The sequence below is a fragment of the Idiotropiscis lumnitzeri genome, chromosome 13, assembly GCF_059441095.1.
Source record: "Idiotropiscis lumnitzeri isolate Australia: NSW breed Sydney's pygmy pipehorse chromosome 13, RoL_Ilum_1.0, whole genome shotgun sequence".
NCBI lineage: Eukaryota > Metazoa > Chordata > Actinopteri > Syngnathiformes > Syngnathidae > Idiotropiscis > Idiotropiscis lumnitzeri.
Window position 1 is genome coordinate 17,118,466 of NC_142403.1, and position 21,453 is coordinate 17,139,918.

Consider the following 21,453-nt stretch of genomic DNA (forward strand, 5'->3'; position numbering starts at 1 on the left):
TTATTATTATCCTTTAATGACACAAACTTTGAGTTACACCCCAATTTTGTTGTACCTGCGACTGTAAATTTAGCCAAACGACATTGCGTTTGGACAACATTAAGATATGTAATGACTTTGTAACGCATACCGATGAACTGATTGTCATAAAAAGTCAGTCCACGGGCCGATTGACATCCATGGTTACTATTAATACAGCACTTTAACGCAGCGAACGCTTAATAGAATCGTTCCATAATCGTGTTGCGTTCAGGAACTATGTCACTGTCATTTACAGTGGCTGTTTTTGGCAACGAAAAGATAGGAGTGATATTGTCATGATGTCATCGAAGAAGAACATTTATGATTTAAAAATAAGGGACGGCCGGATCGGTCTTCATCAATGCGCGGTGTTGCAACTCGGGTTAATACCAAGAGTTCCTACAACACTTGAACGCAGCACAGAGTTCCGAGGCGAAAGCAAATCAGCAGCATCAAGCTGCCACCCAGCCCGGATCGTCGCTCTCACCCACCGGATAAAAGGTGTGGAAAACCACGTTATGATTAGCATATTACTCACTGGGTCTGTCGCAGGCTCCTGCAAATGAATGTGTTGTTTGCGGTCTAGTGACGGCGCGCGTTGCTAAAGTTAGCCTCGCTGCTCGCCGTGTTGAATGTTTCTCTATGGGTTCGCGTTAGCATCGGTTAGCTCGCCACTGTCAAGACAGGCGAGCTAACGTTAGCACAGCGGCTAGCTTCCACAATCACCATGATGCCAGCTCAGCTAACTTTTATTTATATGTGTATGCGTTTTTCTTTGTGTGTGTGTTTCAAAGAAACTAGGGGGTATTTGACAGCTCCGTTCCCCAGAGGGGGTTGCTGTGATGGAGACGCCGGGGAGGATAGCAAATACACAGGACGCCTTGGACTTCACCGTGGAGAATGTTGAAAAGGTGAGGGTATTGACTGATCGGCATGTTGTGTTGTGCAGAACAAAATATGCAAATGAGTGGTTGCACGAGAGGCTAAACAGAGTCAACATCTTTACTCTGCATCTTGTCAAACAGCACAAAAAGAAGCGACTCAAAAATGAACTTGGCACACTGAACACAATATTTGTATGATTGAATAGTTAACAGGAAGCTATGGTGGGAAACTTGCTCATCTTTACGCAGTGCTACCTCTTGTCAAGAAGCACAAATATGTAGGTTCCAAAAATGTCATAATGCTGGCGGTTGGGGGGAATTTGGAAGATGTCCTTTTTTGGACAATGTTTTTGTTTGTATATCGCGTATGGAAAGTCTGGTCAAAACATGCATTCAATTGGCTAACAAGTTTCTGTTTAAATTCCCAAAAAATAAATCCGCTCCAACAAGCCAGTGGCAAATTTCAACAGGCCTAATTTGTCTTATGTTATAAATAAATTATGTTATAAGATTGAATACAAAATATTTAATATTTATAAAGTAAACTCAGCCGAAGAAGAGCAAAGCAATTTAGGTGTCCTCTGAAGCAGCCTTTGCTCAGGGCTCATCACCATGGAAACAAAGGCCAGATATGAAGGTCGCATGAATTTGGACCCAGTCGTGTGGTTGAGTTCCACTGAAAGTTATGTCTCATATATATTTTTTCTTTTTTTTGGGGGGGGGGAAACTCCACAAAAAAATGGTTCCCACTTGTTACATTGCTCATATATGCAATTCAAAGAAGTATCTCGTGACAACATTTGGTGCATTGTTACAAAATATTTCTGAATTTGTCATTACCGACAAGCACAAAAAACTAACGTCGCAGTCTCCATCTTTACACAGTGAATCTCGTCAAACAGCACAAATTGGATGCAGCCTCAAAAAAGTACCCAGTGAATTGAGGCTAGCTGAAAGCTAAAATAGCAGTCTACATATTTACTCTTTGCTACATTTTGTTGAGCAGCACTTGTGACAAAAAATGGCAATCTCCATAATTGCTTGCTGCTCCTTTTTGTCAAACAGGACAAGAAAATGCAACGAAGCTAACAGCACTCCGCTGTCTTTGTCTTTTCTTTGGTGGTCCTTGTTAAACATTACAAACAGATGTGACAAAAAATGAGCTCCATCTACATCTTTACTACGTGTTGGTAACCAGTCAGTCATAGCGCTGAATTTTGCCTGTATAACATTCAAACACTTGCTTGCGCTGGATACAATTACATGGCCACCACATTGTGCTTCAATTCTGCAATCCAGGCATGAAATGAAGTCTAGTGGGGTTGCGCAGATCTTTGAATTTTAAAGCAACATTATAATAATAATGCCCGTTTATCCACCATTTTGTACAACATTGATTTGGGTTGTTGAACTGCGTGTAGTGTTGTGTTGCTGCCATAAATCTCCCTGCTGGGTGGCTACAGACGCTACTGAAGGGATGGGTGGGGGAGGATGGAGACAGGAAGGTGTGTTTGTCAGTGTGTGTGTGTGTGCGTGCAAGAGAGCAGAGTAATGTGCTGAAATGGAGGGGAGTGGGGGGGCAAAGTGGACCAGAGGGGGAGGGGCATAAATGGAGGATGGCGATGTCATTAAAGGCACAATGACGATGCTGCTGTTGTACTCCTTCATTCTAACATCTTTTAGGACCTTTCTTGTCATTTTTCCAATTCCAACAAGAACCAAATAACCGTTGTATACATAATTGATGCCTGTGAGGTTCATTAATAACCTATTCATGTTCAAGTGAAAGTAACTGACGTGGCTGGTATGAACCATATGAGCTACATGGCTGTTTCATGCCGAGATTCCACAAAATTGTCCTTGATGCAGAGCCCCGTCCCGAGAAGATGAGATATTATGGCAACTGTAAATTGTTCTTGCGCAATATAGCGTTTGAATTAAGCAAGCTTTTATTTAGCGTTTGGACTACTGCTGCAAGAATCCACAAGTAGGTGACGTCCCCCCAAAATGGTTTCTAATTGCTGATAGATAGCATATGGTGCTGGCAAAGCACTACTTTGGTCTAAATGAAATTCCTCATTCCCCTTCAACATATGCTCATTCTTTGGCATCAAGATGCCACGTGATGCTTTCAAAGTTCTACTTTTCTCTGGGAAAAGTGAGCCTCATTCATGTTGCTGTTGTACTGTGTTTTTGTATTGTGAAGATGGATTCTGTAATTCTGATGTGATCAAAAAGCTCAGCCCGTCACTGATTGATTGATGGATATTCACACTGGGTGTCTATTTGTGTGTGTTGATTTTTGTGGACGTGGCGCTGGAGATGATGGCTCCTGGCTCGGCGGCCGCACTTTTGTTCTTTCTTCGGTCCGATAGACAAAGTTCCGCATTGTCCACACTCGCTAGCCACACGCTCTGCTACGACCTCTTAAAGCACGCTGCTTCATTGTTAGCGTTAGCATTCTGATTCCACACGCAGCAGTCTCTTGGCTCGTTTATTTATTTATTTTTTTGTGTATGTGAAGCCAATTCCTTTTTTTTTTTTTTTTTTAATTTTTATTTATTTATTTATTTTTTTGCTGTAGATCAACAAGTGCACTTTGAACCAATAATAAATGAATCAGTCGTTATCGTCTTTAAAGTCCATTAAAATAATGAGAAATCAGTATGGTTAAAATATCAAATGATTACTTCTGTGCCTACCATATTTCACAACAGAATTGATTATTTCACACTAATTGACGTCATGCTTGTTTAAGGGTCAGCAATGCCATCGTAAGAAAATGTGGGCCCGTATTACACTGCTAGTAAAAACAGACATTGGTTTTTTTTTTGTTTTTTTTTGCTATTTCTCATTGCTCGTCATTGATCCTTAGTGGCTACCTTTTTCCGTTAGCTTGAGTCATTTGGCCCAATTTAGTGAAGCTTTGGCCGAAATAATATGGGAGCAGATGGCAAGGCTGTGACCGACGGGACATTTTCTCACTTGCGTCACTCCTCCGCCTCTGACGGTCAGGCTTTCCACAGCCCACTTTACTCACGTGCAGCCAGGTGGCACAGACGCGTTGCCACAATCTGTAGCGAGAGAGTGGTCAAATTAAGGGGGAACTCGGAGAATTTACGTCACGTGACCGAACCCAGGAAACAGGTGAGCCGTGACGTTTGCAGTGTGACCCTGAGGAGACTTTGACGTCAATTCCCGTTGACAGCAGAGGAGAGGTTGAATGTCAAAATGTCTGCGCCCTGAGGAGGATGAAAATTAGAGTTGAAATTAAACAATTAGATGTTAAATGACTCTTCTTCAAATGTTCTTTGCTCAGGCTGGGTGAAGATCCAGTCCCACTTTCAAGCAACCGACTGATAGAAACACGATCATGCAGAAAGACGCACATCCGCCCAGATGTGACGCTCCTGCTATTGTATTACAACATGGACTATTTTCTCTCGCATTTAGTGGTCGCCACAGTCAGGGTTCTGCCCCCTGGTCGTCATGGTAACGAATTCCGCCTTCGCCTTTGTCCGAGGAGTTTATGAGGCATGCGTGAATATACCAAAAATCCACAAAAAAAATAAAATTCTTCATTCTTTTTTATACGACACCAGGGAACTGTTTTATGCAAACTAAGTCTCCTTAAAATCTCGGAATGTGATGTTGTAAGGTTTGGGAAATAAAGTGAGGCCTGCGAGCTGCACTAATGATGCAGCAGCACGACTTTGCTGCGTTTTACTCTAATAGCGCAATTAGCCGAATGGGGAAGTGGAGCTTTGCATCCTAATGCACGAGTGTTTGTTACACTGATGGAAGATTGCCAGAGCTGCTTTATACTTCATTTATCTCCCTTATTCTCCTTTTATACACCAAAAAAAAAAGAAAGCATGGCGTCATGACCAAAATAGGAAATTATCAAACGTCTTCTAGCCAGACAGAAAATGAATATTTCATTAGATGCAGAAAGGAAGTGATGAGTCGAGTTGAAAATTGTCTCTCTCCGCACATGGCAGTTTTTGCGTAACAATCTTTTTCCCGCCGATATTATTGCTCAGTTTCCAACTAGTACGCCTTTTACAAGTATGCCATCCCACAGAATACTAGTTACCGCTTCAACGCCATTCAAGCAGGTTCTGTATGAATTTCTATTTTAAAGCTCCCGCGGGCACGATTATTGCACAGTCAAACCTGTTAGTGGTTTTAATGTTGTGCCTGATGGACGGTTCCCTGTTGTAAAACGAGGCTTTTATTGCAAATTTGTGCCCGTGTGCGTTCATAAGCCATCATTCATCTCAACTGTCTTCTCTAACCCCCATGCTGCTCGGTACTACTCAACAACTGTACATCAGAGCGCCGTTTTTTTTTTTTAGGTCAATGCTTTTGCTAATAGCGTAAAAAAAAAATGCCCCGAGGCTTCTTTGGGAATGATATTGAACAATGTTACTTGCGTATTATACTTTGATGCCAAGTGGAACAAGAGTTTAAGGCAAAATAAAAAGAACCTTCCATGCAGTAAAGTGGTCTAGAACATACGCGTTGATGCACGCAATATTCTGGAGCCATTTTATGTCGGAGTTCTGTCATTATTCTGGCATTTAGCAAATAGGAATCATTTTGATCATCATAGTTGACCTAAAACAGGAAAAGTTTGATTACATGTCAGACTGTGAAAAAAAAAACAACACGTTTCTATGTAGGGTGTGTAAACTTCTGGTTTCAATTGTATTTACTTAAATCATCACAAAAAAAAAAAAAGAATCGACGTCTTTACCCGTCAATGGCAGTCAATGAATTAATTGGAATGTTGATTTGATTGAGTTGTGTTCTCCTCTGTGTGTCTTTGCTGGCAGGCCCTCCACCAGCTGTATTATGACCCCAATATCGAAAACAAGAACCTGGCCCAGAAGTGGCTTATGCAGGCCCAGGTGTCTCCTCAGGCCTGGCAGTTCTGCTGGGCTCTTCTCAGCCCAGAAAAGGTACAAAAATCCCACACTGACAAATCCAGATGGGTAAAATTGAACAACATTCCTCATGTCACTCTACAGGTGCCCGAGATCCAGTACTTCGGCGCCAGCGCGCTCCACACCAAGATCTCCCGCTACTGGTCGGACATCCCCAGCGACCAGTACGAGTCGCTGAAAAGCCAGTTGTTCTCGCAAATAGCTTGCTTCTCCTCGGGCGCCAAGATGGTGCTGACGCGGCTGTGTGTGGCGCTGGCGTCGCTGGCACTCAACACCATGCCCGAGGCTTGGCCCGGCGCCGTGGCCGAGATGGTGCGGGTGTTCCAGGAGGAGGGTGGAGGCATTGACGGGCGAGCGCGCTGCCTGGCACTACTGGAGCTGCTCACCGTCCTTCCAGAGGAGTTTCAGACCAGCCGCTTGCCGCAGTACAGAAAGGGACAGGTACGTCTGTGTGGTTTACTTGCTGTCATCCATTTTTTATGGCGCTTATCCACATTCGGGTTAATACGGGGGGGGGCGGTGCTGGACCCAACACGGCCAAGAAGCATTCCTAATTAATATCGTCCCCTTTAGGTCCGGGGTGCCCTGGGCCGGGAGTGGGGCTCCGTGTGCCCGCTGCTGCAGCAGCTGTTGCGACGGACAGACAGCCCCGGGGCAGTGAAGGCCCGAGTGCTACGCTGCCTGTCTTCTTGGGTGCTGCTGGATGTGCCGCTCAGCGAGAGCGAAGGCCTGGTGCACGACTGCTTTGTTGCCCTGCCTGACCCCGAGCTCTTTGACACCGCCGTGGAGGCGCTGGTCAATGCCATCTCACAGCCAGACTCCCAAAGGTATTTTGAATAATATTTTTCCTTTGTGTTTTAAATACCTAAAAAAAAAAAATATATATATATTATTGATAGACTAATATGAAGCTCGCACATAATGCCTCGCCCAGCCCATTATGTTTAAAAAGATATTTTTACATTCTTTTTCTGTAGTTGTGTTGACCTTATTTTCTCCTGTTCGATTATTAGAAATTCAAAAAGGCCTATTATCAGTTGATATAATCGGTCAGGCTCTACTTCCAGTGATGTATCCACTTTAAGGCATGATTTTCTTAATATGTTGTTCAAACTCAAAAATTTTTATGGAAAATTTTGACCCGGAGAATTGTGAGCGTTCTAACTCCGTTAAAAGCAGACAGGGTGGGTGGGCACTGGCCGGGCATAAAGGAGGGAGGGATTTGACGCAGGGGCATGTTGACAGCTAAATGAGGGAGGAGAGGCGAGGTAGTGGAGGAAGAGCGCGGCATGTCTTGGTTGGCTGGCGTCGCTATGGTTACAGAGCCGGGGCGAGATGTCATCGCGACGGGTCGATTCAGATATGGCGAGCTGTCGTTTCCCCTTCTCTCCCATAGAAGGGAAGTGAGCGTGAGGATGGAGGTGGCGGGGCGAAGAATGGTGGAGCTTTTCTCTGTTTCACTGACTGGGCAGGATGTAGACGCTGACCCGTCACTTTTAATGTGATGAGTAATGTATTAGCTCTAGTGGAAAGCGTGCCTCAAACTATTTATACATCCTCCAGAAATCTATAGATTGATTTTTTTTTTTTTTTCTTTCTTTTTTTTTTTTTTTATCCTCCAGTCTATTTCCTCTACCCCCCACTCCCTCCCTCGGGTTCTCTCCCTCTGTTTAAACTCATCACAATCAACTCATTGGAGGGCACGCGATTGGTCCAGCCGCATCCTGTTGCCAGGCAACCTTTTTCCCTCTTCTCTGAGGTAATCGCAGAGGGGATCGCAACAGGGAGTAGTCGGGAAGTGTACGACTGAAGGAGAGCGAGGAGACCACAACAGACCCTCCACGTAAAGCCTCTTATTTTTCTTAAAGAGGCAATCATTTTTAAAAAGGACTTGTTGATAGTTAAATGCAAATAATTGGTTCTTTGGTGTTCCTGCCCACTCATCAAACATGAAATTAAACAACTAAGCCTTCTTTTATTAATTTCTGAAAACTTGTGAGTGCATGAGCGCGCCCTTCTGTTTCATTGCTGTGGGATTCATTTACAATACATATATATATATATATATATATTTATCAATAGCTGACTTTGTGAGCTTCTTATGAGCTGTACATTCAATATAATGCAGGTGTGGGCAAACTACGGCCCGGGGGCCACATGCGGCCCGTTAAACGTTTCAATCCGGCCCGCCGAACTTGAAAAAAATTAAATAATAATAAACCTTGTTGATGTTTTATTTTCTAAATACTGTGGTTTTTCAAAGACATGTATATTGTTGGAATGTTTTTTTCACTTTCATTTAAAATTAAATGTCTTTATTTTCTCAGATGAGGTGAGGTTACCAAAACACCCCATCCATCTGCTCCTGGTCCGGCCCCTCTGTCAAATTTTAGAGCCTATTGTGGCCCGCCAATCAAAAAGTTTGCCCGCCCTTGTAATAGTGAATGCTTAAGATAATTGGAAAAAATACAACAAAATCCCCCCAAAAACACATCATGTGTTTCTCTGTAAGACATAAGACTCACAATTTCACAACCGGCGCTGGTTAAAAATGAATGTGCCGTTAAGTGCTGCTTGCAGAGTCGCTCATTTAGATTTAAGTGCAGTCAGTCTGTAGGCAAGACACACAAGAAAGTAAAAGGGATGTCCATCTCTCTCTCTCTCTCTCTCTCTCTCACACTCTATTTTATTTGTTTTTTTTGGTTTTTTTTTTTACTGATAGCTGTTTTTCCTCTGAGCAATAGTTTCGATTTCAATCTTGTGTGGGTGTTAATTGTTGCGGGTGTTGAATCAGCGAGGGGAAAAAATTGCTTCCGGGCTAATTTACACTTTTACTGATCAACAAAAAAAACTAAGAAAAATAAATAATAAAAAATTGAAGATCCCGAAATTGGCTGCACATTTTTATCAGAGCAGAATGCACAGCTAAATCTCAAGGACCCATGCTCGAAATTGAACACGACGTTGGCCATTTAGGGCCAATTCCGGTGCTTGCCTTGTACTTGGACGAATTTCTACTAGAGAATTCACCGATGTGAACTTTGACTGGAAGCAGGCATCCTCGAGAGTTATTGACTTTACTGTTTGTGTGCGTGTCGTTCAGGTACGTGAACACGTTGCTGAAGCTGGTCCCTCCAGTGCTGGCTCTTCAGGAGCAGCTCAGAGAGGCCGTCCAGAGCGGCGACATGGAGACTTGCCACGGCATTTGTCGCATTGCTGTCACCTTGGGAGAGAACCATTCCAGGTGTGGTTTATGTTCATCTCCCAACAATATGGATACACTTAGACTTTGAAACCACTCCGAAATGATGAAAAACAGGTTAACAGGTCCCACATTCTTCCACTTTCTCTCTTTTTAGGATTCTGCTGGAGCAGCTGGATCACTGGCAGAGCTTCCTGGCTTTAGTCAACATGATCATGTTTTGCACCGGCATCCCCGGCCACTACCCGGTCAACGAGACCACCAGCTCGCTCACACTCACCTTCTGGTACACGCTTCAAGTAAGGCATCACGAGGACGTTCTGCTGTGTTTGTCATGCTACTTACGATTGTCTTTTTATCGCCTCCCAGGATGAAATCATGTCATTTGAGTCCAACAAGCAGGCAGTGTACCTGCAGGTGTACAGGCCTGTGTATTTCCAGCTCGTGGATGTTCTGCTCCACAAAGCCCAGTTCCCCTTGGACCAAGAGTATGCATCCTGGTCCTCGGATGAGAAAGAGCAGTTCCGTATATACAGGTATGTGGGGACTTGGGAGTTTTTGTTGTTGTTGTTTTTTTTAATTGAAAAAGACTAAATGTCATGTCTCTTCTTCAGAGTGGACATCTCCGACACGCTCATGTATGTTTACGAGATGCTTGGTGCTGAGCTGCTGAGTAATCTCTATGACAAACTAGGACGGCTCTTGACGAACACAGAGCAGCCAACGTCATGGCAGGTGGGTGGGACGCTGTGTGGCTCACACGACAATCTCAAAACTTTTTTTTTTTGACACAATTTTCATGTTGTGGTGTGGTCTTTTCATTCGTGGAGGCGGCACTTCATCCTTCGAATGTAGTGAGCACATACTAAAGCTGTCCCCCACTGCGTCGAGAATTTCAACCAGCTATCAATTATGTACCGCTTGTCAGGATCTAAAGCTAATTTGTGTCTCCCCCTAAAAAGAGCAGTGCAGCTCTGCTTACCTTGCATGCTCGGTTGTTTAATTGATGGGTTTGTAGGCATTCCAGAGACCCAACTATTTGTCTACAAGCTTTTATAAAGTACATATTATTTAAAGTAAAAAGAAAATGTGTAGCTTTTCTAACACTGTCAGTGTTAAACTAACACAATGAATATTCCCCTTCCAGCACACAGAGGCTTTGCTGTATGGTTTCCAGTCCATAGCGGAGACGATAGACGTCAATTACTCCGACGTCATTCCGGGCCTCATAGGCCTCATCCCCAGAATCAGCATCAACAACGTGCAGCTGGCCGACACAGTGATGTTCACGATAGGTGAGACTTTGGTGTGCTGTACACCACACACACACTGCCACACAGAATATCGCCACCCACAACTGTTAGTCTCCCCAAACCAGATGTCTGGCATAGTACCAACTCAGACCTGTGAGACGCAGCCCTCCTCTAATTGTATGTACCAGGTGCTCTGGCTGAGTGGTTGGCAGACCACCCGGTGATGCTGAGCAGCGTCCTGCCGCTGGTTCTTCAGGCTCTGGGCAACCCGGACCTTTCCATCTCGTCCGTCTCGACACTAAAGAAGATCTGCCGCGAGTGCAAAAGTGACTTGCCGCCTTATGCCACCAACATAGTCGCCGTATCTCAGGTATGTTTTTTTTTATTTGTCATGACATTACGGTTCATTGTGCGTGTAGTAACTATTCTTTTCCTTTTTTTTTTTTTTTTTTTCAGGAGGTTCTAATAAAGCAGATCCACAAGGTCAGTTTATGGTTTAGCTCCTTTTATTTCAATCATTCAGTTCAATTCAACTCATGGTTTATAGAAAATAGACCATGAATTGTGACAGTGTGATACTGGGGAAAAAAAAGGGAAAGTGGTATTAAATTGGAATTGCACACTTACCAAAATATGCTTAAAAGCTGTTTTTTTTGTTTTGTTTTTGTTTTTAACGAATCGGATTTGCTGGCGTGGCTATATGCCTATACTATGGCATTAAAAGCAGCATTTAATTGTAATAATTTTTTTTTTCACTCGTGATGGCCTTCTTTTGTTTTCTAGACGAGCCAGTGCATGTGGCTGATGCAGGCGTTGGGCTTCCTGCTGTCTGCGCTACCCGTGGAGGACATCCTGAGAAATCTTCACTCGCTAATCACGCCTTACATCCAGCAACTGGAGAAGCTGGCGGAAGAGACGGTGCATAAACCAAAACGCACACACACACACGCACATGGTCATGCAGTCGTACATTTACTTGCTCCTTAAAATTGAGGCATCACTCGAGCAAAACATTACTTGAATTGAAGTCAAAGTTTTCTGCATTTTTTTTTTGTCAAATACTTGATTTGGGCCACTCCATCCCATGTTTTACTGATGATCAGTAAAAAAATTGAATAAGGTAGAAACAAAAGTTGACAACTCTGAGCAGTGAGCCGCCCTGAACATTTTTTAATATCCGCTTTGAAGTCTGTATTTTCAGACCTGTGCGGCACAGCGGAGGCTTTTTCCATCTACTGATTAGCAAACACGGAACATGGCTGCAGGGTGCCCACCAGACGTCAGCCAAGATGAATCTTTTCCTTTTCCTTTTGTCTTTGTTCTCAGCCTACACACAGAGCAACACGCTACCTCATCGATCCTCCCTGCCCGCCTGCCTCCCGGCCATTGTTTACTGTCTTGCATTTGCTCTGTCAGCATGACATCAGACTGGCAAATTAGCTCCAATGCCCATCGCTGGACAAATAGTGGCTCCTAGTGGGGAGACCTTCAACCTCTCTGAGTCAGTGTTGGATAATATTCAAAGAAAGCACGGTCATTTGTAAAATGTCACATCACCATAGAAATAGCAGTGACCACAACTCTGAATGTGAGTCAATAACTGAACAAGGTGTGGCTGGGTATGCATCCCTAAAGAAATCGCCGGCAAAACTGATCTTATTGGGTTATACTCATGAACACGTGCCGCTCATAAGATACATACAGAATGTTCGCCACTTCACTTAATTTGGCTTCATTAAGATTAATGCAGGTCACGCGAAAGTAATCAAATTAAGCAGGGACTCCTTAGTCACGAACCAATGACGGGTTATTAACTCAACCGCGTCTATCGGACTCGAGCCTTTTTTTCTATGTATCGCATTCTGACAGAAATGGAATCACAATTCCCTCTTGCGGAAGAATGCCTGCAAACCCAACTATGGGAAATGATGTCAATTTAAAATCCAAATCCTCAAAGGATCACTCACAAATAGGAATAATCATTTTCTGTTTCTCCTTTCAGCCTAATCCGTCCAATAAATTGGCAATCATCCACATTTTGGGGTTGCTGTCCAATTTGTTCACCACGCTTGACATCAGCAAGCAGGATGACGAATCGACGGACGGTTCGGTTGCGCCTGTCAAAGCGGCACCGCCCCCACCCGGACCCAACCCGGTCAGTGCTCACCCTCCCACCATTCCTTGCCATCATTATGAGTAATGTGGTGTGACGTACTTCCACACCTGGAGGAAAACGATGCATTCATCCATCGCTGTTTTGTGTTCACATGCCAGTGTTGTCAGAAGAGTAAAAATAAAAATATTAATGAATTGATTATTACCCACTTTGATCAAATCAAATAAAAAAAAAAAATGCATGTTACACATTTCTAACCACTAATGAACATTGTAATACCAGAAAATGATTATTTCACAGCTGCCTGAGAGTTGGAACCTTGTTTGAAATGGAAAAATTGCTTAACAGAAGATCGATTTATACCACAAAAAAAAAGAAAACCACCGCACTTTCTCTTTTCTGAGTAGTTTTCGTAATATTCTTCTGTCAGGTCTTTCAGTTGTAAGTATTTATTTATTTATTTATATTAATTTATTTAGATGAATGAATTAATTAATTTATTTATGAGATATCGTGGTACTTTGGTGTCCCCACAGGTGGTGGTGGTCCTGCAGCAAGTGTTTGCCCTCATCCAGAACGTACTCGGCAAGTGGCTGAACGACTCGCAGGTGGTCGAGGTACGTCGCCTCCTTTCTTCCTCCGCTGGAATTTGCCGGCATTACGCCTCTCTGTCGGCTCACGTTTGCGTGGAATGGATTTCTTGTGCGCTCCTCAGGCGGTGTGCGCCATCTTCGAGAAGTCGGTAAAGACGTTGCTGCACAACTTTGCCCCCATGGTCTCGCAGTTGAGCCAAATGCTGGGACAGATGTACAGCACCATCCCACAAGCCTCGGCTCTTGACCTAACACGACAGGTAGGCACAAATAAACATTTAATAGGGTCCTGATGGTACATGTGTTCCAGTTTTCCTGTAAGATAAGTTAAGTACAATACAGACGGCAAAAATCTTGTACTTTTCAATCCTAACTCAAAAAAGTAACCCGTGCTAGAAGCCTTAATCTGAAATCCTAAACCTTGGAATGTGGGAGGAAACCGGAGTACCCGGAGAAAACCCACACAGGCATGGGGAGAACATGCAAACTCCACACAGGAAGAGCGGAGACGGAATCGATTCCACGACATCTGCGACGTGCCGCCTAAAATGCAATATTAATGATTTATTTTACAAATACTTTGGGAGGTGTCATCTAAATGTCTGTTATTTTTATCCATCCCTTTTGACTTGTTTTCTGATGTCGTTCTTTGACGTCAAGACAGAACACCGGTTGCCAGGGCAACCTTGCCAAGGAGTCTAGCACGTGTGGTCTTTTCTAAAAATAACCAAATGACTGCGACGACAGCTCTTAAAGGAGCTTAACACAGATTCATCGGTGGTCTGATTGTGTTCCCCTTGTTTGTTTTTTTTTTGCGTGCGTTTTCAGATGGTCCACATCTTCGCCAGTCAGACGGCGCATTTCCCGCCCATCAAGGCTCTGTTTGAGCTCGTTACCTCTGTAACGCTGTCCATCTTCCAGCAAGGTAGGGCTTGGGGATACTGAGAAATGCTCCCCGACGATAATTCTTTGAATGCGTTTGTTGCCTTTCATTCCACACCGTCCAAAAATTAGCACACAGAACTTCTGAGTGAAACTGCATTTTGCATATCTCATGTCCTTGCCACTCCAGGGACATTATTTCTTACCGCGGCAAAACTGATGTTGCTACATTTTTCAAGCCAAGCCGATTGAGACATAGTAAAACATCACTTTTCAAATGGTTACTTGAATATTCTGTGTCAACTTGTTGAAAGATTTCAAACATTCGCCAGACACGACACTTGCTACACTTGCACAGCTTAATGAGCCAATGCAAAATTCTGCCTTCATGAAGTTAATGATACTCAGAAAGGCGTTCACTAAACCATCCAAATTAAACGTTCAACTTGATTCTTGTGAAATAAATTCATGAATTGGTTCCAAATGTGGCTCTGTGCATACGAATAATATTGTATCTATTTTTTCATTGGAAAAATAGATTCTGCTGTTAGAATAATAAGTTCTACTTGTTAGAGGGGAAAAAAGTAGTTTTTAAAAACATATTTTTAGGTTCTATATTTTTTTCTTTTTGTAGAAATATTTTTATTTTTTTTACCTTTTTTTGTTTAGACTGTAAGCATAATAATAATAATCACAATAGAACATTAATTAATGTAGGACAAAGTGATTACATTCAAATTAACAGCTAAATAAATGCAACAAATATTAAAGGACTCTGATAATCTTTGCCGTCCCACACACTCAAATCAAATTTTACTTACAGCTGAGCATTTTTTTAGCTTTATAAATGCAGATTTTTTTTATACAAATGGTTTCATTAGAGTGTGAAGGTGTACCTAATGTTGTGTCCAGTGACTGTATTAGCCTGAAAATACATTTTTTGGGAAATGGCACTCAGGACAGACATTGAACACGAAAAATGGAGGAAAAAAAAAAAAAGAGACATTGACGTCTGCCTCTACCGTTTCCCTTTATGTTACCTCCGCCCCTACTGCCCACCCACCACTGTCTCCTCCCTCCCTGCTTTTGATTGCTTCTCATAATGGCTGCCTCACTCCCTGACTCTTTCCTTTCCGAGCAGGTGTCTTTCTTCAGTAAGGCAGAATATATATGAATGCAGGGTTGCAGGGTGGTCTTGATTTGTTGAGCCTGAAACGTGTTTGGAGTGTGGGAAGAGCTAAAGCTGGACGGTGGTTATTGCGACATCAATATCAAGCCATTGCACGGCTTGTTCGCTGAAACTGTCTCTTCAAATGCCCACCGTTGTTTTGTTTTTATATATTTGTAATTGGTACTATCATTTGAAAAGAATTATCAAGTGGTCAGTGTCCAGCAGTATAAGGGAGGTGGTGCGATCTGAAGCTCACTCAACCGATGATTTCACACTGAGGGTTCATCTTTGGGGCAAAGGGGGGTGGATCTGGTCAGCGGCCTTCCAACGGACCCTTCACGCCGACGCCTTCACCTGAAACACAAGCCTCGTTCATTCCGCGATCCTTGGATCGTCTTGAATGTGTCTGACTCCTTTTTTTTTTTCCCAGAATGCGGTGAAATTTGCCTGATTTTACCGTTGGTGTGCAACTGGCTTGAGAACCTCCCAAGTTGGAATATTGTTGATTGCCCTTTATACGACAAGGCGGAAGAATAGACGATTTTTTTTTTTTTAGGTAGCGTGATATTGGCTTAAGAGACTCCCCCAAACGGTGTATTTCGCATGATTTCAATTTATACAGAACAAGGAGATTAAAAGAAGCAGAAAAATGTTTGATCTTACTGATAGTGCCCAAGGGGCTATCAATGAATTGTTTTCTTCTTGCGAAAGGGGGGTGGAGCATAAAATAATTGAGAAGCACCCAAATCCATGTCGTCGCCATTTATACGGTTCTTCAACGTACTACCTCCAAATTTGGTCATGATGTGGCCGGTGTTTCAGGGTGAGGAGGTAAGCAAAACAGGCGGATCGGTCCCCTTTCCTCCAAAGCGTCACAGTAACAGCGGTGCCTCCTGGGTTCCCACTCCAAAGCCACTTTTCTTTCTTAGGTTTCTTCTGTTCCTCTCTTTGTTACTTCTTTCTTTGTTGTCGAAATACAGTCCCATGTCTCCGTCTCCTGCCTATTCTTTTCTTTCTTTCTCCCTCCCAAGAATCCGCCAATGCTTCACATGCCCCCCCCCCTTCAAAACGCCCCCCCACCTCCCCTCTTTGTTCCTTACTCACATGTGAATTATTTCAATGAACTATTTTTTAGTTCTCTTTTGAGTTCCACATGACTGTTGAATCTGTTCCGTTGCTGTTTGTATATTATTCTTATTCTCTTTTAATTTCTTAAGTTTCATCTTTATTATATTTTAGGACCCAGGGATCATCCTGATATTGTTGATTCATTTATGCAACTCCAAGCTCAGGTGTGTTTTTGGTTACTTATTTCACTCACTTTGGGTTTCTCTCTTCCTCTTTTTCTAATTCCTCTTTTTCTCTCTGTCCTCTTCCTCTCCTCCTCTCGTCTTGGTTAACAGACGTTCAAATGTCCCGTCGCGTATGGCGAGGCTTTGGAATGACTTTTCTTCTCAAACGCTCAGAATTGTTAACAGTCACCTTGCCACATAAACACATGAGTCACGGCCCAGGAACGGGAATTCGGGGGGCGGGGATATAGTGGAACCTTGACTTGCTCGATTTTGACCGAGAAAAATGGCAACATGTTGGAAGTCGGAGAAGTTTAGCTACTTCACAGTCAAAACAGATTATCTATATCCATGGTATAAACAGAGGTGCAACGATTAATCGAGAAGTAATTGATTGATCAAATAACTCCATAATTACTTTGATAAAGGATTAATCGTTTGTAGACTTTGTACTCTAAAATTATCCCAATCTTTGTAGTTTCATCCTCGCAATTTCTCAGATTTGTGTAGTCCTCCATGAGAGCAGTGTTGTGTTGAATAAAATAAACCGATCATTGGCCGGGCCGATTATCGGGGCCGGTATTTGACATTTTGCCGATAATCGACATCTACCTTTTTAATAACTTTCATGGCCGATAAATTAAACGCTGGTTTTATTTTAGCTCGCTGCAGGACACATCTCTCTCTCGCTCTCCGATGTGCTCGTGGCCCTGCCTGCAGAAGCTGATTGCCCACAGGACTATCTAGTTGGTTCCTTGTGGCAGCCAATCAGCAGTAAGCTGCCTGTTTGCTTTTTCACCTTGAGTCACACGCACTACAGGAAGGCAACGGACTTTTAAAACTAAGTTGTCTATTTTCTAGCCTCTAAAAAAGCTGTAATATGTTGTAAATCACTAAAGTTGTTTAATAAATATGGGATTACAGGCATTTAAACTAAATCAAGTTTTGGAGTTTTTATTTTTCAAAATTTTGAAACTATTTTATCCCTTCTCTCGACAAATGAATATCGGTCTCAAATATCGGTTATCGGCCTCCATGACTAGTAATAATCGGTATCGGCCCTAAAAAAAAGCATATCGGTCTATCACTAGCGGGAACTCTGCTTTGAAAACAGCTGGCAGTGAGGATGTTTTTTTTGTTTTGTTTTGTTTTTTTAAACCCCAAGAGCATTTTATAGACAACAAGCATTTGCACTTCGAGCGCCCTCCTCCTCTCAAGTCATTCCAGCCCATAGCCAATCAGATCCCCCAAAGAATTAATATTTAACTTTTAATATTAACCACTTCAGACAAATTGGCTGATGGATTGTCTGTTTTATTCCAATAATTATTTTGGTTGTTGTCGTTGTCTTCATTCCTCTCCCTTTTGTTTTCTATCTTTGGATAGATCTGACCTCCATCTTTCTCCTCCTCTCCTCTCCCTCTCTCCTCCTCTCCTCCATCCTGAATGAGTTGTTTATGAGATTTGTTGTATTTCTCTTTATCTGCACATGTTGATTACCCGCACACTTTTGTTGCATATTCAACCAAAAACACACACATTCAAAACAGAAGTAGCATTTTCAAGTATCAGCCCCAAACCACCATTGCCTTTAGTTTTGACTTCAGTTTCCAGTTATTGTTTCAATTTATTTGGTTGCAATTTCTTTGTTACACCTCCCGAGTTGTGCGTCAGAGCCTCTCTCTCTGAGTTTTTGGATAGTCAAGTAGGCACCGCAGCCTGGTAGGCAGATCCGTTCTCAGTCCCACGTTGCTGTCAGATCTGACTACCAGGCAGGTAGGAGAAGAACTCATTTTTCACGGCACGGTCTCAACAAACCCACACAACGCTTTTGTTTGCCTCGTAGGCCCTCAAACGGAAGCCCGATTTGTACTTGTCTGAGAGTCTCGACGTGAAAGCCGTGTACCACTGTGGTAAGTTTGTGCTTCAACGCCGCGTTTCCACCAAGCTGTGCAGGTCGAGCGTTGGTTTTAAGACGTTCACGGATTGGTTGGAATTGCCCGATGAAATGGTCCAATTACACTTGATTGGTTGGAAAATTATTTACTCCATGACAAAATTTTTAAAATTTTTTTTTTTTACATATATCTCTGTAAATGATGTCTAGTGACAGGCAGAACAATGAAATGCGTTTCCACTTGATGGCAGAAGGTGCATAATTTACCTGATGCTATTCAAAGAACAGAATAACTTGAGTAAATTGAGACAAGATCGTCATTTAAAATATGTGATCTCGAGATTGTACTTTTAGTCTTGTAATATTATCCCGAAAATATTGAAAATGTGCAACTTTGCATCTAAAATGTGCATTTTATTTATACTTTTTTTTATTATTCAAATATACACAACTATATACGCATTAAGATTTTTTTTTCTGCCTTTTTTTTCTCCAAGTTGCCAGAATAGCAAAAAAAATGTAAGAATTGTCAAAGAAACAATTTATTCTCGCAAGATTACAGCTTTAATCTCGATATTTTTTTTTTTATTTATTTATTTTTTGTATGCAAAGTATCTTTTTGTCTTGCTGTACAACTTTTCCAGCTAAAAAAACCTGCCACTTTTTATCTGTGTCATACAGCAAGTTTCTCATATAATGACCAAATCTGGAATTTTTTTTTTCTTGAATATATAGCACTTTATAAAATTATGACAGAAATCTTGAAAACCTGCAACTTTTTGGCTAAAAAAATATTTGACTCTTAAGGTAATTATGAAACGTGATTCTAATAAAGGCATGATTTTAATCATGAGTTTTGTCAGGAAAAGTCCATTTTTATCTGAAACTGTTTTGTCATATTTCATCATATGACTTTTTTCTTCAAATAATTTTACCAAAGAAATGTATAATTTTTTCCTGTGAAATTTCACGTTTTAATTCTTTTAATAGCACTACTTTAATCTCAACATATTTTTTTTTAATTCACAGCCATCCAACAATTCTCCCAAAAATACCAAACTACATGGCTTTGTGGAAACGTGACTTTTTATTGGCACAAAAACCTTCTTTAAAAATGTTGTTGCCTATCAAATGTGGACACCACTCTTTCTTTCCCACTTGCAGGGCTTCTATCGCTTAAATTTCCCGAGGCTCCGACCGTCAAGTCGACATGTCTCTTCTTTGTGAGTGCGCACGTTGCGAGCGCTTTTGTGAAATTATGGAGATGAATTTGCGTTTCTGATGTTCTTATTTCCTTTTCAGACTGAGCTGTTGCCCCGCTGTTTAGACGTCCCCGCGGTGGCCAGGCTGCTGCAGGAGGACGGCAAGCTGCTCATCCAGGCCCTTCTGGAGGTGGGAAACATTTCAAATGACCTCAAATGCTAAGAGGCTTTCTATATTTTAAGTTTTTTTCCCCCTCTTCCAGGGTATCGGCGGCGGCGCCTCTCGGAACCTGATGGACCAGTTTGCGGAGGTGCTGTTCAGCTTGAACAAACACTGCTTCTCGCTGCTGGCCGTGTGGCTAAAGATGGCGCTGCAGCCGCCGGGCTTCCCGTCGTCACGAGTCACGTCGCAGCAGAAGGACCACTTCTCCCAGCAGATTCTCAGGTAGCACTGCAGGATAATTTATACAATGCATGTTTTCCACAGGAAATCATGTGCGGGGTTCGGGCAGTGCTTCTCAATTATGTTCTGTTACGCCCCCCCTCCCGCCCCCTAGCAAGAAGAAACCAATTCGGCCCACCACCTACTCTTCCGCCGCAACTATAAATAATATTTTCGTTGCAAAACAAACCTGCTTCATAGAGTTAATACTCGCTGTGCACAATAGGCAAGGAGAGCGCCACTGCCAACTACTGGAGAGGATGTGCAATTACACTTTATTGTAATAAGGCAGGGGGAAAAAGCATGTTCCCCAGGGTCACTTGCTTACACGTTTGTCTTGGTATTTTTCCTCATAGAGAGCGAGTGAACAAGCGGCGGGTGAAGGAAATCGTCAAGGAGTTCACGCTGCTTTGCCGAGGCCTGCACGGCACGGAGTACGCCGCTGAGTACTGAGCACTGACGCTGGAGAGGGTGGGGGGGCAAGAAAAACCCCAACGAGCGACACAGCCAGCAAGCAACCCGTGATGGCGGGACAAGACGTGGAACTCCTTTTAACGGACAAACACCCTTGTGGCTTTTAGGGAGGCTCTTATTTTTCCGTCCTCCTTCAGCTTCCCAGCATGCTGCCTCGTGTCTCCTCCAAGTTCTTGTCATTGCAAGAGCCCACAAAATGGGGGGGGTCCATATTGAGTTTGGGGGGGGGGGCTCGTTCGGCCTTCTCTCGATCTTCCTGTGGTTTCCCGGTGATTATCCATGTGAAATGAATATGGTATCGTAACGTAGCTACTAGACGTACTCATTCAGGATGACTTATATGAATATACGTATATTATGCACATATATATATATTTATATCGAGAGAGGAAGTCGTACTGCTGCTACTAGGGAGAAAGTGGTGTAAATGGTATTTGGGGGTTATGGACCACTATGTGATACATGCCAAAAGATCAAGTCGCGTGAGTATGTTGCACACGCCTTCCTGGGACGTGTTTGAAACTAAAGGATGACAAGGGAACTCTGGGAAAAGCGAGGCGGGGCCAGGGGTGGGGACTCTGCGAGAACCCGATGAATCATCATCATTCATTCTTTCTACATTTAAAAAGGCTCTCGGAGGATAACAGGGTGTCCCTAAAGTCAGGACACAGGCAAAAAAAAAAAAAGCACATTTTTGTGAAATGTTTCCATCAGGGCAGCATGGTTGCTAAGGTTGTGTCCCTTCTGCTTCGCAGTTCAGAGGTCAAGACTTGAATCTGGGCTCAAGCCTTCCCATGTGGAGTTTGCATGTCTTCCGACTTACTCCCACATTCCAAAAACTTGCTTGTCAGGTTCATTTAAGGCTTGAAATTGTCAATAGGTGTTATTGCCTTTTTTTTTTTTTTTTAAATTAAATCAATCTGTTCCCTGCACTTTGCCAGCAACCAGTCCAGGGTGGAATCTCGCCAAAAGGTCATTTTGTCCATAACTGAATGTGAAAAATGACTGGATGAAAGGACATTTTGCACATTTAATCGAATTGAAATATTCTCAAATAACATTTTCAACAATTGTG

At 42.7% G+C, this 21,453-nt stretch overlaps 1 protein-coding gene across 2 annotated transcripts; it reads left to right on the top strand.

Moving 5' to 3' along the window:
* Nucleotides 1-441: 441 nt before the first annotated feature.
* On the top strand, nucleotides 442-20,587 carry LOC148324787 (importin-13-like). Of its 2 annotated transcripts, XM_088313167.1 has the most exons (23): nucleotides 442-522; nucleotides 823-932; nucleotides 5,744-5,869; nucleotides 5,939-6,295; nucleotides 6,428-6,681; nucleotides 8,958-9,098; nucleotides 9,214-9,355; nucleotides 9,426-9,592; nucleotides 9,671-9,791; nucleotides 10,204-10,351; nucleotides 10,498-10,679; nucleotides 10,766-10,792; nucleotides 11,093-11,227; nucleotides 12,312-12,464; nucleotides 12,962-13,042; nucleotides 13,141-13,278; nucleotides 13,847-13,943; nucleotides 16,311-16,363; nucleotides 18,210-18,276; nucleotides 19,425-19,483; nucleotides 19,563-19,652; nucleotides 19,726-19,907; nucleotides 20,261-20,587. In XM_088313167.1, the coding sequence occupies exons 2-23, from the start codon at nucleotides 864-866 to the stop codon at nucleotides 20,355-20,357; spliced, it is 2,886 nt and encodes a 961-aa protein (XP_088169293.1). In that variant the 5' UTR covers nucleotides 442-522; nucleotides 823-863; the 3' UTR covers nucleotides 20,358-20,587. The 2 variants fall into 2 exon arrangements, 1 of the variants encoding a protein (XP_088169293.1); XR_015846317.1 differs by lacking the exons at nucleotides 442-522; nucleotides 16,311-16,363; nucleotides 19,726-19,907; nucleotides 20,261-20,587 and having other exon boundaries at nucleotides 573-932; nucleotides 19,563-19,651.
* The last annotated feature ends 866 nt before the right edge of the window (nucleotides 20,588-21,453 follow it).

What these genes read in the sequence shown, in the direction of transcription:
- LOC148324787 (XM_088313167.1), top strand. Translation starts at nt 864, where the DNA reads ATGGAGACGCCGGGGAGGATAGCAAATACACAGGACGCCTTGGACTTC. An exon ending in CCGTGGAGAATGTTGAAAAG is followed by an intron (nt 933 to 5,743) that starts GTGAGGGTATTG and finishes CTTTGCTGGCAG; the next exon opens with GCCCTCCACCAGCTGTATTA. An exon ending in GAAAGCCGTGTACCACTGTG is followed by an intron (nt 18,277 to 19,424) that starts GTAAGTTTGTGC and finishes TCCCACTTGCAG; the next exon opens with GGCTTCTATCGCTTAAATTT.